This window comes from Rhinolophus sinicus, chromosome 2, assembly GCF_057876585.1.
Source record: "Rhinolophus sinicus isolate RSI-liver-muscle chromosome 2, RSI-T2T, whole genome shotgun sequence".
Classification (NCBI taxonomy): Eukaryota; Metazoa; Chordata; class Mammalia; order Chiroptera; family Rhinolophidae; genus Rhinolophus; species Rhinolophus sinicus.
The window spans coordinates 101,599,261-101,616,908 of record NC_142502.1 but is presented as its reverse complement, the minus strand read 5'-3'; the positions used below and the strand labels follow the sequence as shown (position 1 = coordinate 101,616,908).

At 49.1% G+C, this 17,648-nt stretch overlaps 1 protein-coding gene across 6 annotated transcripts; it reads left to right on the top strand.

Annotated features, from left to right (window-relative positions):
- Positions 1-810: 810 nt before the first annotated feature.
- Positions 811-12,694, top strand: LOC148758847 (class I histocompatibility antigen, Gogo-B*0102 alpha chain-like). Of its 6 annotated transcripts, XR_016020334.1 has the most exons (9): positions 811-966; positions 1,248-1,532; positions 1,760-2,035; positions 2,631-2,906; positions 3,024-3,137; positions 11,885-11,917; positions 12,059-12,106; positions 12,277-12,413; positions 12,508-12,694. XR_016020334.1 is itself a non-coding variant. In XM_088795795.1 (8 exons), exons 1-8 carry the CDS (start codon positions 894-896, stop codon positions 12,279-12,281), a joined length of 1,110 nt encoding a protein of 369 aa, XP_088651921.1. In that variant the 5' UTR covers positions 811-893; the 3' UTR covers positions 12,282-12,694. The 6 variants fall into 6 exon arrangements, 5 of the variants coding, with proteins under 5 accessions (XP_088651921.1, XP_088651924.1, XP_088651923.1 ...); XM_088795795.1 differs by having other exon boundaries at positions 12,277-12,694; XM_088795798.1 differs by lacking the exon at positions 12,059-12,106 and having other exon boundaries at positions 12,277-12,694.
- The last annotated feature ends 4,954 nt before the right edge of the window (positions 12,695-17,648 follow it).

Sequence of the window (17,648 nt, the reverse complement as noted above, 5' to 3'; positions counted from 1 at the left end):
GCAGCTTTGAGGTTGTACATGCTCCTGGTTGAAATACACAGTAATAAACTGCTTCCCCTGCTTCTTTGGATTGAGGATGCTGGGACTCAACAGACAAACTCAGGGCCGTGGAATGAAGATCATTTTAAAATAGAAACATCCGGAGTCACAGGTGTACCGTATGGGAAAGTGAGACTTAGGAGCTTTGAGAGTCTGGCTGCAGCGCTGTTTACACACATTTCTGCACCAAGGGGGACAAATAACGGTTTTACAGATTAGCTTCCTGGTGATCAGGGGTTTCCAAGGTTGTTCCCACTGTGGTTAATAAACAACAAGGAGACTGGTCTCTATGAGAATCTCCAGCTGGTGTTTTCAGGCACAACTTCTCCAGGGTGAAAGAGAAAAGCCCTGTCCTTTCTCTATTCCCAGGGTGAGCTGACTCTGTGGCATTAAGTTCTCTGGGGGTGTCTTCTTCCAGAATAGTCCAGGGGGAGAGGTAAACGGTGGGAGGCAGGGCGTCCGTTTCAGGGAGAGGGATTCCGGGAAGAGAAGAGGAGGAAAAGGGGCTGAGCCCAGCCTGGTTTCTTCAGACAGCCCCTGGGTCAGGACTCAGAGTGACAGTGTGACACCCAGCTCTCCATTCAGGAGGAGGGGTCAGGGCAGAGTCCCAGGTCCCCTGACGGGGGAGTCAGGGCAGGGAAGCTCAGTGTTGGGGAGCCCCCACCTCCCCGCGGTTTGGCTTCTCCTTCTCAGAACCGGTGTCGGGTCCTCCTGTCTGGAAACTCGTGAGGCGGCCCCAGTTCTCACTCCCATTGCGTGTCCGGTTTCTAGTGAAGCCAATCAGTGTCACCGCGTTTCTGGTTATAAAGTGTCCATAGACCCGCCCGCACGCAGATTGTCCCCAGTTCCCGAAAATGCACGTCCTGGGCCCCGGAACCCTCCTCCTGCTGCTCTCGGGCGCCCTGGGCCTGACGGGGACCCGGGCGGGTGAGTGCGGGGTCGGGAGGGAACGGCTTCCGCGGGGGGAAAGCGAGGGGACCGCCCGGTGGGGACGCAGGACCCGGGGAAGATGTGTCCCCACAGCCCAGACCCCGCCCCGTGTCCCGCCCACTCCTGTCGCCCACTCGGGTCTCCCACCCCCTCCCCTCCGTCCCTCCCGTTTCCGTCTCCCGGGCCCCCTGCCCCTCCCAGTCCATCGCCCTCGGACCTGGACCGGCGCCGGGAGGAGGGTCGCCTGGGTCTCAGCCCCTCCCCGTCCCTGTCCCCAGGCTCCCACTCCATGACGTATTTCTACACCACCTGGTCCCGGCCCGGCCGCGGGGAGCCCCGGTACATCGAAGTCGGCTACGTGGACGACACGCAGTTCGTGCGGTTCGACAGCGACGCGGCGAGTCCGAGGATGGAGCCGAGGGCGGCGTGGATGGAGGGGCCGTGGGTGGAGCAGGCGCTGCCGGGGTACTGGGACCGGGAGACCGAGAGAGCCAAGGCCAACGCACAGAATGACCGAGGAAGCCTGAACAACATCCGCGGCTACTACAACCAGAGCGAGGCCGGTGAGCGACGCGGCCCGGGTCCCGGTCACGACCCCCACGGACGGGCCGGGGTCTCACGGAGTCTCCGGGTCCCAGCTTCGCCCCGAGGCTGCGGGAACCGCCCGGCGCCTCCACCCGGGAAGAGCCCGCGGGGCCTTTGATCCGGTTTCATTTTCAGCTCAGGCTCCATCACTGCGGGGTGGCGGGGGCGGGGTTAAAGGTCGGAGCTGACGGCGGGGCGGGGTCAGGGTCTCACACCTTCCAGACGGTGTCCCGCTGCGACGTGGGGCCGGACGGGCGCCTCCTCCGCGGGTACTATCAGTTCGCCTACGACGGCGCCGACCACCTCACCCTGAACGAGGACCTGCGCTCCTGGACCGCGGCGGACACGGCGGCTGAGATCACCCGGGGGAAGTGGGAGGCGGCCGGTGTGGCGGAGCGACGGAGGCGCTACTTGGAGGGCACGTGCGTGGAGTGGCTCGGCAAACACCTGGAGTGGGGGAAGGAGACGCTGCAGCGCGCAGGTGAGAGGGGCCGCGGGGCCTCCTACGAGGAGAGGAGGGAATGGGATCAACACCCGGACACACTCTCTCCCCGACCCCGGGAGATGGAGTCCGCCTGGGTTTTCAGATCCGGTACCAGAGAGTGACCCAAAGGGCCCCCCTTCTCTCAGGGACAGTTAGGGGTGCAGTCTCTCAGGGGATGGAGGGGGGACCATCTCAGAAATAACTGAGCAGCGGTTCCCTGTGACTCTGGCAGCTGCTCTGGGAACCCGGGGGGACTTTCTCTCTCAGGCCTTGTTCGCTGCCCCGCACACAGTGTGACTGAGCTGTGACCCCAGCTTTTCTGAGTCATGTGGCCTCCACCCAGCTCAGGACCAGGAATCCCTTTTCTCTCCGTCGGAGACCTGTCTCTGACCCTGGGCTGTCTCACCCTGATTCTAGAACTTTCTAAAGAGTAGAGATTATCCCAAATGCCTATGTCCCCTGTGGTGTCTGGGTTTTGTGCTCCCTTCCTCCACCCCAGTTGTCCTGACCATTCTCAGGATGGTCACATGAGCACTGCTGGAGTGTCCCGTGAGGGATGCAAACGTCCTGAATTTTCTCATCTTCTCCTCAGATCTGCCAAAGACACACGTGACCCACCACCCCATCTTTGACCGTGACGTCACCCTGAGGTGCTGGGCGCTGGGCTTCTACCCTGCGGAGATCACCCTGACCTGGCAGCGTGATGGGGAGGACCTGACCCAGGACACGGAGCTCGTGGAGACCAGGCCTGCGGGGGATGGGACCTTCCAGAAGTGGGCAGCTGTGGGGGTGCCTTCTGGAGAGGAGCAGAGATACACGTGCCATGTGCAGCACAAGGGGTTGCCCGAGCCCCTGACCCTGAGATGGGGTACGGAGGGGGCCGTGGGCCCAGAGCCTCTTCTCAGGGAAAGCAGGGACCTCTGGAGGCCTTCAGGTCGGGGTTGAGGCCTGGGGGTCAGGGCCCTCACCTTCCCTTTCTTTCCAGAGCCGCCTCCTCAGGCCACCATCCCCGCTGGCATGGTGGTGGGCATCATTGCTGGGCTGGTCCTCCTTGGAGCTGCGGTCACTGGAGCTGTGCTGTGGAGGAGGAAGGGCTCAGGTACGCAAGGGGTGGCGACTGAGGTGTCTTGTCCCACTGGGGGGTTTCAAGCCCCAGGTGGACCTGTGTCCTGCCTCATTAGTGGGAAGGACCATCCACACACGTGTGCTTTCCCAGTCTAGGTCCCTATTTGCTAACAGTTTATTAACGCATGTGTGAAAATGAAGGACAGGTTTATCACCTTGGTGATTCTGGTGATGGGGACGTGATTCTCAATAGTCACAGGTCAGAGCGGAAGGTCCCACTGAGGACAGACCTCCAGGAGGACGGTTGGTCCTGTCCCCACACATGTACTTTCCTCAGGTTTCCTGATCCTGCTGTGGGTCTGCAGTCACAGTTCTGGAAACTTCTCTGGGGTCCAGGACCAGGGGGTTCCTTGTGGGGAGCCATGGTTACAGCTAACTCCGAGCCGTTTATGCTTAACCTGTTTCCTCCTCTGAGGCCATTGTCTCTGCCTGCACCTGGAGGGTGCTTGCAAGCTGCTGAGGAATGTGGTGGGAGCAGCCAGTTCCCGGACACAGAAGGCTGATGCCTATCAGGGCAATTGATAGGATAATTACTTTTGAGAGTTTCAGTGAATTTTGTATCCTCTATGTAAAAGTTAAAGAATTTACATTTGTTAAGGTAATGCATATTTTCGTTGCTAAGTTGCACGTACTCAAACTGCTTATATGGGTGCAGTAAAATAAACTTGGTGGCTTCAGCATCACTGGAGTCCGATCGATCGCCATCAGCATTGGTGTGAGTGTCTTTGATTCATTCCCACTCCCCCATTCGGGAACCGATCGACTTGTGGCGGCTGGCCCGTCACACTTGGCGCCCGAACAGGGACCTGAATACGGGGGTAACAGTGAGGAACACCGCGTGGCAAGGGCCCGGCTTGTAGAGGAGCTTATTTCAGTGGATGCGCGGTGAGTAAGACACTGTAATATTACCCCTCGGTCGAATGAATGTGTGAATGGGTGATAGTTCCACGACTTTTTGTCACGGAGCTTGATTGGGCCCTAATCTGCGGTTCCGTTTCTGTCATACGGCATAACGGCGACTGGATTTCAATCCACCAGTTCGGGGACTTATACCGAAGTGCCTTAGCCAAGACAGATTTAGTCCCGCGAGGGGCACGGCCAGACGGGCATCTGATTGTTTTCTTTGTTGACTGAAGGGCCGATAAGGGGAAAAAATGGGTCACGCGAGCAGCAAGGACCTGTATGTTAGAGGACTTAAGAAGTTGCTTGCCGCCCGTGGCAGTCGGGTGAGCAGAGAACAGCTAGACAAGTTTTATAAAAATTGCAAAAGAAAGGTGGAAAAACAGTTACAAGATTATTATGCTGCCCATGGACTTAAACGTAAGGGTTGCAAGCTAGAGAAAGTGAAACAAGCTGGGAACGAGGAAATTCTCCCATCTGCCGCTTCTCCGGTGGAGAGAGAGGAGGGGGAGGGAGCCAAACGTACGGAAGGATTTTCTAAGGTTAACAAAGAGCCTGTTTGTCAGGAATCTCCGGTTGAGTCTTGGGAAGATCTAGTCCCTCAGGATCAGGAAGAATTAGAAGATGAAGTAGCCAAATATGATAGGGACAAATACCCTCCGTTGGTGGCTATGGCTCAAGGAGACGAGCAACCTGCAGGCACTGCACTTTCTTTTGCAGATCAGCTAAAAAAGATTCAGGGACAGTTGATAGAACTTAAAGTTGCAGTGGACGGAGGAAATTGTCCTCGGGGTCCCCAGATTCCTTTTAGAGATCAATGGAATCCTCGGGGTAAAGATCCCCCCACAGTTAATCCCTCTGCACCACCTTCTGAGGAGCCCTGTAGGTGGGGACCTCCGCTGCAGTCCTTGGTTTGGGAAATGCCTGCTGAGCCTTCGCCAGGTTATGTTAAGCCAGGATCGGACTCTGTTGTACGATCCCCTCTTCAAATGGCTTGTGAAGAAGCTCACAAGCAAGGGGAATCTACAGATCAATTTGGAATATATCCTATCTTTGAAAGGCCAGACCAGGCAGGGCGCAGGGTTAGAGAATGGAGGCCGTTTCAATGGAAGCAATTGAAGGAATTGAAAGAGGCTTGTGTACAGTATGGTCCTATTGCCCCTTTCACCATGGCAATTTTGGATGCCCTGTCTAGTGAAGTTACCCCTGCAGAGGATTGGAAGCATGTTGCTCATGCTTGCCTTTCTGGGGGCGACTATCTCTTATGGAAATCAGAGTTTTATGAGAATTGCAAAAAGAAGGCTAATCAAAATGCCCTAAGGCATATTCCTATCACTTTTGACATGCTAGCAGGAGAAGGCATATATGCTGAATTAAGAAACCAGATGGGCTTTGCGGTGGGAGCTTACGCTCAGACCACTGCTGCAGCAAAAGATGCTTGGCGAATGTTGCCTGATACTTCCCGCAAAGAGGAACATGTTTCTCAGATAAGGCAGGGACCCGATGAGCCTTTTTAGGAATTTGTGGCTCGCCTCAATACAGCCGCGGGGCGGATTTTTGGGCCATCGGCTGCCACTCAGTCTTTTATAATGCAGCTTGCTTATGAAAATGCTAATTCTGCATGCCAAGCTGCTATTAGACCGTTTAGAAAAAAGGGAACATTGTCTGACTATATTCGTTTGTGTGCTGATGTGGGATCCTCTTTTACCCAAGGCATAGCCATAGCAGCAGCGATACAGGGAAAGCCTATGAAAGAAATATTGTATCAACAGGCAAGACTCAATGCAGGGAGTCGCTCTGGGGCTTGCTTTACATGTGGAAAATTGGGACATCGAGCTGCCCAATGCCCTCGTAAAGGAGAGTCTGAGAACTCGACCGCTCCTGCAAAAAAGCCTCCAGATATATGTCCCAAATGTAGGAGAGGAAAACATTGGGCTAATGAATGCAAATCCAAGACAGATAAAGATGGGAAGCCCATCCAGGGAAACTGGGTGAGGGGCCAGCCCCTGGTCCCGAATCAGCAATGTTATGGGGGCACTGCAGATCCCAGAACAGATGCAGGGACAGAGAGGGAACGAGCCTCTGAGAGGAAATACATCACAGATTTATTCCGGGCCACCTCAGGCAGCGCAGGATTGGACCTGTGTTCCACCACCGACATCGTATTAACTCCTGAGATGGGAATGAAAGCATTGCCCACAGGGATTTTTGGGCCACTACCACCAAGAACTGTAGGTTTATTATTAGGAAGAAGTAGTTCCACTATGAAAGGAATTCAGGTTTCCCCGGGAGTTATTGATGAGGACTTTACTGGAGAAATTAAGATTATGACTTATTCATCTTCAAATGTTTCAGTTATACTTGCTGGGACTCACATAGCTCAGCTAATTATTTTGCCTCGTATGAAAATAGGGAAAAATAGGCAAAGTCAGAAACGTGGAGACTGAGGATTCGGTTCCTCTGATGCTTATTGGGTTCAGGAAATAAAAAGAGATCGACCTGTTTTGCAGCTTAAAATTAGTGGAAAAAGTTTTCAAGGGATTTTAGATACTGGAGCTGATGTATCCTGTATATCTGCTGAGCATTGGCCTTTTAGTTGGCCTATGCGATGCACTAATACAGACTTACAGGGCATAGGTCAGTCTCATTCCCCTAAGCAAAGCAGTAATTTATTGTCATGGCAGGATGAGGAAGGACATCAGGGGACTTTCCAACCATACATTATTCCCGGTCTGCCTGTTAACCTATGGGGACGGGACATTATGAGCAATATGGGAGTTTATCTTTTTAGCCCAAGCACTCAAGTAACTCAGCAGATGTTTGATCAAGGGCTCCTCCCAGGACAAGGCTTAGGCACTGAGGGACAAGGACATCAGAAACCCATTTCGCCTACCCCTAATTTACAAAGAGCTGGTTTAGGATATTTTCCCCAGGGGTCATAGATCTACCTGTACTCCACCAAAAAACTGCAGAAGCAATAACTTGGAAATCTGATATGCCTGTGTGGATAGATCAATGGCCCCTTACACAAGAAAAAATATTAGCCACTCAAGCGCTAGTACAGGAGCAGCTTGATAAGGGCCATGTAATTGAATCTATGTCGCCCTGGAATTCACCTATTTTTGTAATTAAGAAAAAATCAGGGAAATGGAGATTGTTGCAGGATTTGAGAAAAGTAAATGAAACTATGGAAGTTATGGGTGCTCTCCAGCCAGGATTACCTCATCCTTCTGCTATTCCAAAGGATACTTATAAAATAGTGCTAGATCTAAAAGATTGCTTTTATAATATACCACTCCATCCCCAAGATTGTAAGAGATTTGCTTTTAGTATTCCTAGTCCAAACTTCCAGGAACCTATTAAAAGATATCAATGGCGAGTCCTTCCCCAAGGTATGGCTAATAGCCCCACTTTGTGTCAGAAGTTTGTTAGTGAAGCAATTGATAACACCAGAAAACAGTTTCCTTCTGTGTATATCATTCATTATATGGATGACATCTTATTGGCTTGGAAGAAAGAAGGAATGTTGTTAGCTTGCTTTGTAGATATGAAAAAGAATCTTCTGGCCTCAGGTCTTATTATTGCACCTGAGAAAGTACAGAGAAGTGAGCCTTATTCTTATTTGGGATTTCAGTTGTTTGCTCAGTATTTCACTCCACAAAAAATAGAGCTTAAAAAAGATCATCTTAAATCTCTTAATGATTTTCAGAAACTGTTGGGAGATATTAATTGGCTGCGTCCTTCTTTGGGACTGACTACTGGAGATCTTAAACCACTGTTTGAAATTTTAAAAGGAGATTCTGATCCGACCTCACCCAGGTCTCTTACTGAGCCTGCACGGAAGGCTCTTTCTAAGGTTGAGGAAGCCATTCAGCAACAGCATGTCTCCTTTTTAGATTATTCTAAACCTCTATATGTGTATGTTTTGGACACCAAGCATACACCCACAGCAGTGTTGTGGCAAGAAGGGCCACTTAGATGGATACACCTCCCTGTAGCTGCTCAAAAGAATCTTACTCCTTATTATGAATTTGTGGCCAGTTTAATTCAGGAGAGCCACTTAGAAGCTCGAAAATATTATGGAAAGGAGCCAGACTCTATTGTTATCCCTTTTACAAAAGCACAGATTCAAGGCCTGATGCAGTTTACTAACAGTTTTCCTGTTGCATTGGCTCATTTTGTGGGAACATTGGATAATCATTATTCCAAGCATAAATTGCTTCAATTTTTTCAATGTCATGATCCAATCTTCCCTTCAATAGTATCACATGCTCCTCTTCCTGCTGTACCTAATGTTTTTACTGATGGATCTAGCAATGGTGTAGCTGTCTATGCACTCAATGAAAAGGTCATCAAAAGAGTGCAGACACCTCCAGACTCAGCTCAAATAGTTGAGCTTCGAGCAGTTCATATGGTATTGCTTGACTTTGCTTCCCAGTCTTTTAATTTATTCTCTGACAGCCATTATGTGGTTCGTGCCATCAGAAATTTAGGAACGGTACCTTTTATTAGCACCAGTAATCCTGTTATTCAGGACCTGTTTCTTCAGATACAGCAGGCCATTCAGCTGCGCTGTGAAAAATTTTACATTGGCCATATTAGAGCTCACTCTAATCTTCCAGGCCCTTTAGCCTCAGGAAATCAAATTGCAGACTCTGCCACTCAGCTCGTTGCCTTGACTCAAATAGAAAAGGCACAAAAGGCTCATAGCCTCCACCATCAAAATAGCCAGAGCTTGAGATTGCAGTATAATATAACCAGAGAAGCAGCACGTCACATAGTAAAACAATGTCCGGATTGTTCACATCTCCAGCCTGTGCCTCATTATGGAGTCAACCCTCGAGGCTTACGTCCTAATGACTTATGGCAAATGGATGTGACTCATATACCTGAATTTGGAAAGTTAAAATATGTTCATGTCTCCATTGATACATTTTCAGGATTCGTTGTGGCAACAGTTCAGACTGGTGAGGCCACATCCCATGTTATTAGACATTGTCTTGCTGCATTTGCCATGATTGGAACTCCTAAAAAACTTAAAACAGACAATGGCTCAGGTTATACCAGCAAAAAATTTTCTCTATTTTGCCAGCAATTTTCGATCAATCATGTTACTGGCATTCCTTACAATCCCCAAGGACAAGGGATTGTTGAGCGCACTCATGGCACTTTGAAAGTCAATTTGCATAAAATAAAAAAGGGGGAGTTATATCCCCTGACGCCTCATAATTATTTGTCTCATTCTCTCTTTATTCAAAATTTTTTGACCTTGGATGCCCATGGCAAGAGTGCTGCGGAGCGCTTTTGGCATCCTTCTACTGCCCCACAGGCTTTGGTCAAATGGAAAGACCCACATACGGGCTCTTGGCAAGGCCCAGATCCAGTCCTCATATGGGGACGAGGACATGTATGTGTTTTTCCACAGGATGCAGAAGGCCCTCGGTGGCTGCCAGAACGATTGGTGCGACATGTGGACCCTCTACCTATTGATGACACTGATAGCTCTCAGCAATGCAGGAGACGACCAGATGTATTGGGCCTATGTACCTGATCCACCAATCCTCCACCCCACTGTGTGGGACGGTCCTGAGATTCCAGTCTATATTAATGACACCCATGCCTTAGGATTGCCCTCTGATGGACACATGAAACAGCAACTGGAGAAGAATTTTACTTATAATGGTATAGGAATAGGTTTGCCTATTTGTATTGCAAAAAATAGGTCAACATCTGGGTGCTTGCGTAGTTCTCCTGTCACTATGCACATTAATGACTCTTTAGTTGGATGGACTGTTCGTCTTAATATGCTAGGCGATTGGTCAGGAGGACGCAGAATAAATCTGCCCGTCCCTCCATCATGTCCATCTTGCAATAAAAGATTGAAATTAAATATTGAGACTGTCCCATGGAGAGACTGTCCTGGCAATGATCCTGTTCGTTATGACATCCCTGGAACAGGCAGATACATCATTGACTGGTCGAGAAGTAACCAGTCAGGATGGGCCCGAGAACTGACTTCTGGATTTTGGAATTCTGACAGACAATATCAGCAAAATTCATTATGGAGACTTATGGGAGTAATGGATGAGGTTGTTCAAATAGTTGAGTTCTGTAAATCAGGCACTCCCTGCAGTCATGTGAGTGTCTTGAAAGATGGGACTAGAGATTGGACTACTGTCGCTAAGACTGTTAATATATCTGCTTGTGTTCCTTCTCCTTATGCACTGTTGATTGGAAATGTTAATGTACACTTTATAGGAAATCAATTTAATGTATCTTGTAGTAATTGTTCTTTAGCAAATTGTATTTCTTGGGTACCATTAGGAACTCATGTTGTGATACTCAAACAACCATCTTTTGTTATGCTTCCTGTTAATATTTCTGGACCTTGGTATGCTGAAAGAAGTTTGCAGATTTTTAAAGAAATTGAGTATGCTTTGAGTAGGCCAAAGCGGTTTATTGGACTTCTAATTGCAGGAATTATGGCTTTGGTTACTATAATTGCAACTGCTGCTACAGCAGCTGTGGCTCTTTCTCAGACTATTCAAAATGCTCATTATGTTAATACTCTTTCAAAAAATGTTATTTTAGCTTTAGGGACCCAAGAAGCTATTGATGAGAAAGTAGAGCAAAAAGTGAATGCCCTTTATGATATAGTTCAGTATATGGGAAATGTGATTCAGGGTATGAAAGTTAAATCTCATTTAGAATGTCATTCAGAATATCATTGGATATGTGTTACTTCTAAAAAATATAATAATAGTCAATATGATTGGAATCGAGTTCGTTTACATCTTCAAGGAATTTGGCATGATGCAAATATATCTTTAGACATGTTTCGGCTTCATGATGAAATTCAAAGTATGAGAGAAGCTGAACCCTTGAAATTTGATGCAGCTCAGGCTGCTTCTGAGTTCGTTGATGTTCTTAGGAATGTTTTGCCCTCTATGCCTTATATTACCCATTCTGTTATGATATTTCTTACATTGGGCATCTGTGTCTGTTTGGTTCTGTGCCTACTCCCCATCCTCATTAGATGTTTCATCAGCAGGATGTTAGACTTACGAGCTGACATCCATCAGCTTGAGCTTAAAGCGAAGCCAAAGCCTCTCTCCCCTGTGCATTTAGAGGGACGGGTTAGTCAACGACGGGTAAATACTTGGGAGCCGCTTCAACACCTAAGACAGGACTTGTTTGATAAAATATGAGTACCAAAGACGGGTAAGTTGAGGCAGGCGTCCTGGGACACCTAAGACAGGCACTGTACCCTCGCCATCCTGGTCGGATGGATTTTGTTCCTATAAAATAAAAAAGGGGGAGATGTGGGGAGCCATGGTTACAGCTAACTCCGAGACGTTTATGCTTAACCTGTTTCCTCCCCTGAGGCAATTGTCTCTGCCTGCACCTGGAGGGTGCTTGCAAGCTGCTGAGGAATGTGGTGGGAGCAGCCAGTTCCCAGATACAGAAGGCTGATGCCTATCAGGGCAATTGATAGGATAATTACTTTTGAGAGTTTCAGTGAATTTTGTATCCTCTATGTAAAAGTTAAAGAATTTACATTTGTTAAGGTAATGCATATTTTCGTTGCTAAGTTGCACGTACTCAAACTGCTTATATGGGTGCAGTAAAATAAACTTGGTGGCTTCAGCATCACTGGAGTCCGATCGATCGCCATCAGCATTGGTGTGAGTGTCTTTGATTCATTCCCACTCCCCCATTCGGGAACCGATCAACTTGTGGCAGCTGGCCCGTCACAGTTCCTTTATGACCCCATGGTCCTGCCTCCTTCCTTGCTTTTCATGTGATGTTTTCTTCCCACAGGTGGAAAAGGAGGGAGCTTTGCTCAGGCTGCAGGTGAGTATGGAGGGGGGTGATCCCTGAGGCTCGTGGATTAGTGTAGATGGAAGCCCTTGGGGGAGCTCACCCAGCAGCATAATTCCTCCTTTAGCCACATCTGCTGTGGGCTCTGACCACATCCTGTTTTGTTTCCCCCAGGCAGTGACAGTGCCCAGGGATCTTATGTGTCCCTCAGGGCTTCTAAAGGTGAGACCTGGAGGCCTGAAGTGGGGGGGGGGGGCGGGGGGAGCAGGGCAGAGCAGACAGGACTGGGTACTGGGGATTCTTTGGGACAGGTTGAGCAGCGGTAGACTGTTGACAATGTCACCACTTACAGCCGCTAACCTGAATTTGTTCATAATTATTTTCTTCTACAGACTGAGACAGCTGCCTTGTGGGGACTGAGTGATGCAAATTTGTTCCTGCCCCCACTTTGTGACACAGGAACCTCTGAGCTCTCTTTCTGCAAAGGGCATCTGAGTGTGTCTGCGTTCCTCTCGCATCATGTGAGGAGGTGGGAGACTGCCCGCCCCCTGCCCTCCTTGCCCCCTCCCCACACTGACCGAGTCTCTTCCTTGATCCCCTGATCCACTGTCCTGTTCCAGCAGAGGCTGTTTCCATCCCCGCCTTTACTTCATGTTACACTGAGCGGCAACTTTTACTTTCTATGGAAATAAGAATCTGGATATGAATTTGTTTTTTCAATTATTGGTATGAACGGTTGCGGGATTAATTAAAGAACGAAAGCCTCAAGTTGGAGAGGAAATAAATGGAAGCACTGAGAACCTCCCAGAATCCGTGTATTTGCTGTGCTGAGTCTGTTGCAGGTGGAGACAGGAGAGGCTGTGAGGACCAAGCGTGGACACGGCCTGAGCCCAGTCGGGGCTCAGTGCATTGTGGGCTCTGACGTGGTCACTCCTCGGCAGGGCCACCTCTCTGTTCCTTTATCCTCATCCCTTCAGTAGAACCTAGTCCCACCAGGACCTGTGATCACAGGGACTCGATCATCACCCAGGTCAGGTCTTGTCAGTGACGGCTTTGTGTGGCCAGGTCACCAAGGTTCAGGCCTGGCCCGGCCCTTGGCCCCCATCTTCTGGATGTTCATTGTTGTTTCTATAGAGGAATATGACTGTGCTTGTTCTTGTTACGCGTCCTGGTCTCATTCTCCTCTGGGTGTCCCCTGTCTGTCAGCAGCAGGAGGTGTTTTGCCTGTCATTGTCCCCACAAGGCCCCGGGAGACCCTGCACACAGGAGTCTGTGGATTGAGAGATGCATTTCAGACTCATCCAATCTCGCCTCCTTCTAGGGCTTGATGGTTCTCCCCATCTTTTCCCAAACTATCAGAGGAACCAGATTCTGGAATGAGCAGAGGAGGGATCCCGTGATTTCCCACCTTAGATAAGTTCCTGCTGGAATTCTGCTCTGCTCGCCGCCCTCTCTCCCTGCCCTGAGCTCTAGTGCTGGCCCCAGTCCAAACTCTGGTTTATGAAGCAGCGTCTACTTGAGATTCATCTTTCATTTGACAATAGCAGCAGTAAGTCGGGGCTCACTGTTTCCTTGAAGAGGGAAATATAATTGTGCTGTGGGGAGCAGCAGGGCAAGTGTGGGAGAAAGAAGGGGGTAGGGGGAGTGCAGCACCTGTGAGAAAAGTGGAGGTGGCCCTGATGCCAGTGTGAGGGGACTTTGTGCTGTAGCTGCCACAAAACAGCGTTTGACCCAAGGCTACATTAATATAGACACTGTCCTTAGAACGGGGAGGCTCTGTCACTGATCTTCACTGACATTGGCCATGTGCCAGATGTGTGACAGTTTCTACATCTGGGAAACATCACTGAAGTAAAGTCAGAAAAATGGCTGAATTTGGGGAGTGTCTGTTCCAGTGAGACGAGACAGACTATATCTTATAAGCACAGTAAACGAGGAAGGTGTGTATGTTAGAAGGAGATATGTGTTCTGGTTAAATATAGTGGGAAGGGGATCAGAGTGTCGGGTGTGGGGCCAGGGAAGATGGCTGTATAGATTGGGGTGCTCAGGGGGCCTCACTGGGAAGCTGACCTTGAGGGAAGATGTGAAGGACACGAGGAATTACCCACGAGGGTGTTTGGGCACGTTCTTTCTAGGCAGAGAACCTGCAGTGGGAATGCCCTGGGGCAGGAGTGTGTCTGGTTTCTGGGAAGAGCAGGGAGGCTGGTGTGGCTGCAGCAGAGACTGATGGAGAAGAGACAGGTGCGGCCCGACCACGGGGCCGGGAGGATGGTAGAGGGTAGTAAGCTGTGTGCTGAGTGAGGGGGGAGTACAGGACAGTTAGGAGCAGAAGGGGACATGGTGTGACCTCCTTTCAGAGGACAGCTGGTGCTGCAGTGCTGAGAACAGACTTGGGGGACGGAAGCTTGAAGAATCTGCAGGGTTCCGGGCTGAACATGCTGCCACGGGGTGAGTGGTGGAAATAGTGGGAGTGGGTTTCTTGGTACATCCTGAAGGTGGACATTACAGCATTTCCTAATGGATCAGTCTGGGATGTGAGAATCAGGGAACCCCAAAATCTCAGGGGATACAAATAGAAAGATGGGGTTGCTGTCCGCAGAGATGGCAAAGACTCTCAAAGGATCATGTCTGAGGGGTGGGGGGCCTCATAGACATTCATTTTAAAGATGCTGGAGCTGAGATGTCATCGTACAGGCAGTTGGACAGATGAGTCTAGAGATCAGGGGAAATGTCTGGGCTGGAGAAATGGACTTGGGAGGTGACACATATAAATGATGGTTGAAGCCTTCAGCACAGATGAGGTCACCAAGGGAGTGATGGCCGTAGAAGAGAAAGGAACAGGACTGAAGCCTGGACCCCCAGTGCTGTGATCTGATCAGACCACACACTCTGCAGAAGGCACAGTTCTGGCCCCACATCGATAAGGCACGTAGACCAGCGAGTCCCAAACTTCCCTGGGCACAGGAATTCCCTGGACATCTTGTTAAGATTCAGAAAGTCTAGAGCAAAGCAGAGACTCTGGATTTATAAGGAGGTTGGTGCCGCTGCTGGTCTTCAGATCACACTTTTAGTAGCAAGACCGTCACCAGAATTCCCATAGGGCTGTGCGTCAGCCTCACCTGCAGGGCTTGTTACATAAGTGACTCCTGGGCTTGTGTCCGGTTCTCTGAGACGGTGGGTCTGGGAGAGGCCTGAGTGTCTGTAACAAGCCCACAAGCTGTCCTGGGGCTCAGCCAGCTTGGGAACCTCTGAGGTCAGTGATGGAGCTCACGGTGGGGAATGGTCTGAAATACATTTTTAGAGTGTTTTTCCTCAGAAAGGGGAGTACATACATCGTCTATTATGAGACGTGATTTTGGGAGTTACATGTTCTCTCTACCATCGGGCAGAGTCAGTGGGAGATTTAGGAGTGGGTCACAGGTCAGCATAATAAAATCTCTGAATGCTTGCTCCTGAAACTGTTCCCCAGATTGATTTCTGGGAGCAAATAATGGAATCCAAATTTTTTCTACTTTAGACACGCACAGACATACACACACGCACACACACACACACAGCCGCGCACAAACATGAGGTCAGACAACTTCGGGAACTCATCCTAGAAAAAGTGCTACATACCTCACTGCTGAATATCACTAAGATCACCTTCGAAGTCCTCCCCTTGGGAAGCTATGTACCTATACAAATGCCTAGTCCACCCTTCAAAGCAGTTTTGGAACTCTTTTTCTGGAATGGCCATCAGAGCTGTCGTCGTATCACCCTTGATGTCCTGAATGTCATCAAATGTCTTCCTTTCAATCTTTCTTTTATCTTTGAGTAAAGAAAGAAGTCATTGGGGACCAGATCAGGTGAGTAGGGAGGGTCTTCCAATACCGTGAATTTGTTTACTGGCTAACAATTCCCTCACAGACAGTGCCCTGTGAGCTGGTGCATTGTTGTGATGCAAGAGCCATGAATTGTCAGTGAAAAGTTTAGGTCGTCTAACTTTTTCACGCAGCCTTTTCAGCATTTCCAAATAGTAAACTTGGTTAACTGTTTGTCCAGTTGGTACAAATTCACAATGAATAATACCTCTGATATCAAAAAAGGTTAGCAACATTGTTGCAACAAGTTCACGAACTTAATTGTCCGACCTCACGTGCCCGTGTGTGTGTGTGTGTGTGTGTGTGTGTGTGTGTGTGTGTGTAGAATATTCGAATATTCTGGCCTAGTAATATTTTGGGGAGGCCACAGAACAAGCTTGAGGCCACACACCAGGAAATGACCCACAGTCCCCCCAGGTCGGGTCCCACGTGGGAACCACTGCCCCTGCTGCTGGGCACACGTGTCACTGCTCACACCACTGACATCCATGTGCACCCCGGACCCTGTGGCCATGACTGCTGTCACTGCTTTTCCTGGCAGTTGGTGTTGTGACTGCCAAATGCGTTCTGCAAGGTTCCAGCCTCTGTGTCACCACGTCCTGAGTCAGAGTCTGGCATGTGGTCACCTGACGTGGGAGCCTCATGCCGTGTCCAGCTGCAAGAGTGTTGGGGATAGTGGGTTTCCCTATCATGGAGTGAAGTGGCCTCTGCCTCCCAACAAGACTCTACGTGTGGAATTTTCCTAAATGTAGGAAAAGAGTTCAGGTGTTCAAGGTGGAGGATGTGTAAAGAATGACTAATTTCAATTCTCGGAGGAAAGATCTGAGACTAGAACTTTCTCTGGTACTTGATAGGCACTCAGGTTTGGCTGGAAGAACAGGGACTAATAATTGACATCCAAGGGGGAGGTTGACTTGCTCACTGTTACTCTAAATTTCTTTGTGGGATGGTGAGGGATGTTTTTCTCTCCACTGAACCAATTCTCTGGTTCTCGGGCACCACCTGTGTGTCATACACTTCAACTCAACTCTGACACCACCTACCTGGAGTTACATCAGACCCCACAGATTACGGGCTCCTTCCCACAGACGCCCTCACTTAGGACGCTAGTCATAAATTTCAGGTACCACTCATGTTATCTGCACTTCTGTCTGACTTGGGTACTAAGTTGTGGGTCCCCCATTTCAACTTCAGTAATTTGCTAGAACAACTTATAGGACTCAGGAAAATGCTAAGCTTACTGTTACAGTTGGTTATAAAGGATACAAGTGAGCAGCCAGATGAATTGGTCCGTAGGGCCAGGTCTGGAAGGGTCCCAAGCGCAGGAGCCTGTCACTGAGTTGGAGTGTGTCACCCTCCCAGCATATGGATGTGATGAGCAATTCAGTAGCTCTGTGAATTATGTCAATGTAGGTGTTGTTGTTGTTTTTTAATGTAAGTCTCATGACATAGGCCTGATTGATTAAGTTATTGGCCATTGGAGATTGAACTCAACCTCCAGCTCCTCTCCCCAGAGGTCAGGGCGTGAGGCTGAAAGATGCAACCTTCTAATCTTTTTAGTGACCAGCCCCATCTCAAAGCTCTCTAAGACTCCTCAACCAAGAGTCATGTCATCCCAAAGTCACTCTTCTCACTTGGGAGATTTAAAAGGTTTTAGGAGTTCTGCATTACGAACTGGAGACAAAGATCAATTTTTTTTATTATATCACAGGTCTTTGACCACAATCCATTTATAACAAAAGGACCATAACAGTTAAACGATGCTGACACGTTACGGAGTCCCATTCAGTTATTAACAATTAGTCCAGTCCAGTATCCTATTAAAGATATTTACATGCTTAATAAATTTACAAAAATTGCTCAACGTTTTAGTCAGAGGGAAAATTCAAATTAGCTATAAT

What these genes read in the sequence shown, in the direction of transcription:
- LOC148758847 (XM_088795799.1), top strand. Translation starts at nt 894, where the DNA reads ATGCACGTCCTGGGCCCCGGAACCCTCCTCCTGCTGCTCTCGGGCGCC. An exon ending in CTACAACCAGAGCGAGGCCG is followed by an intron (nt 1,533 to 1,759) that starts GTGAGCGACGCG and finishes GGGCGGGGTCAG; the next exon opens with GGTCTCACACCTTCCAGACG. An exon ending in GGAGACGCTGCAGCGCGCAG is followed by an intron (nt 2,036 to 2,630) that starts GTGAGAGGGGCC and finishes TCTTCTCCTCAG; the next exon opens with ATCTGCCAAAGACACACGTG.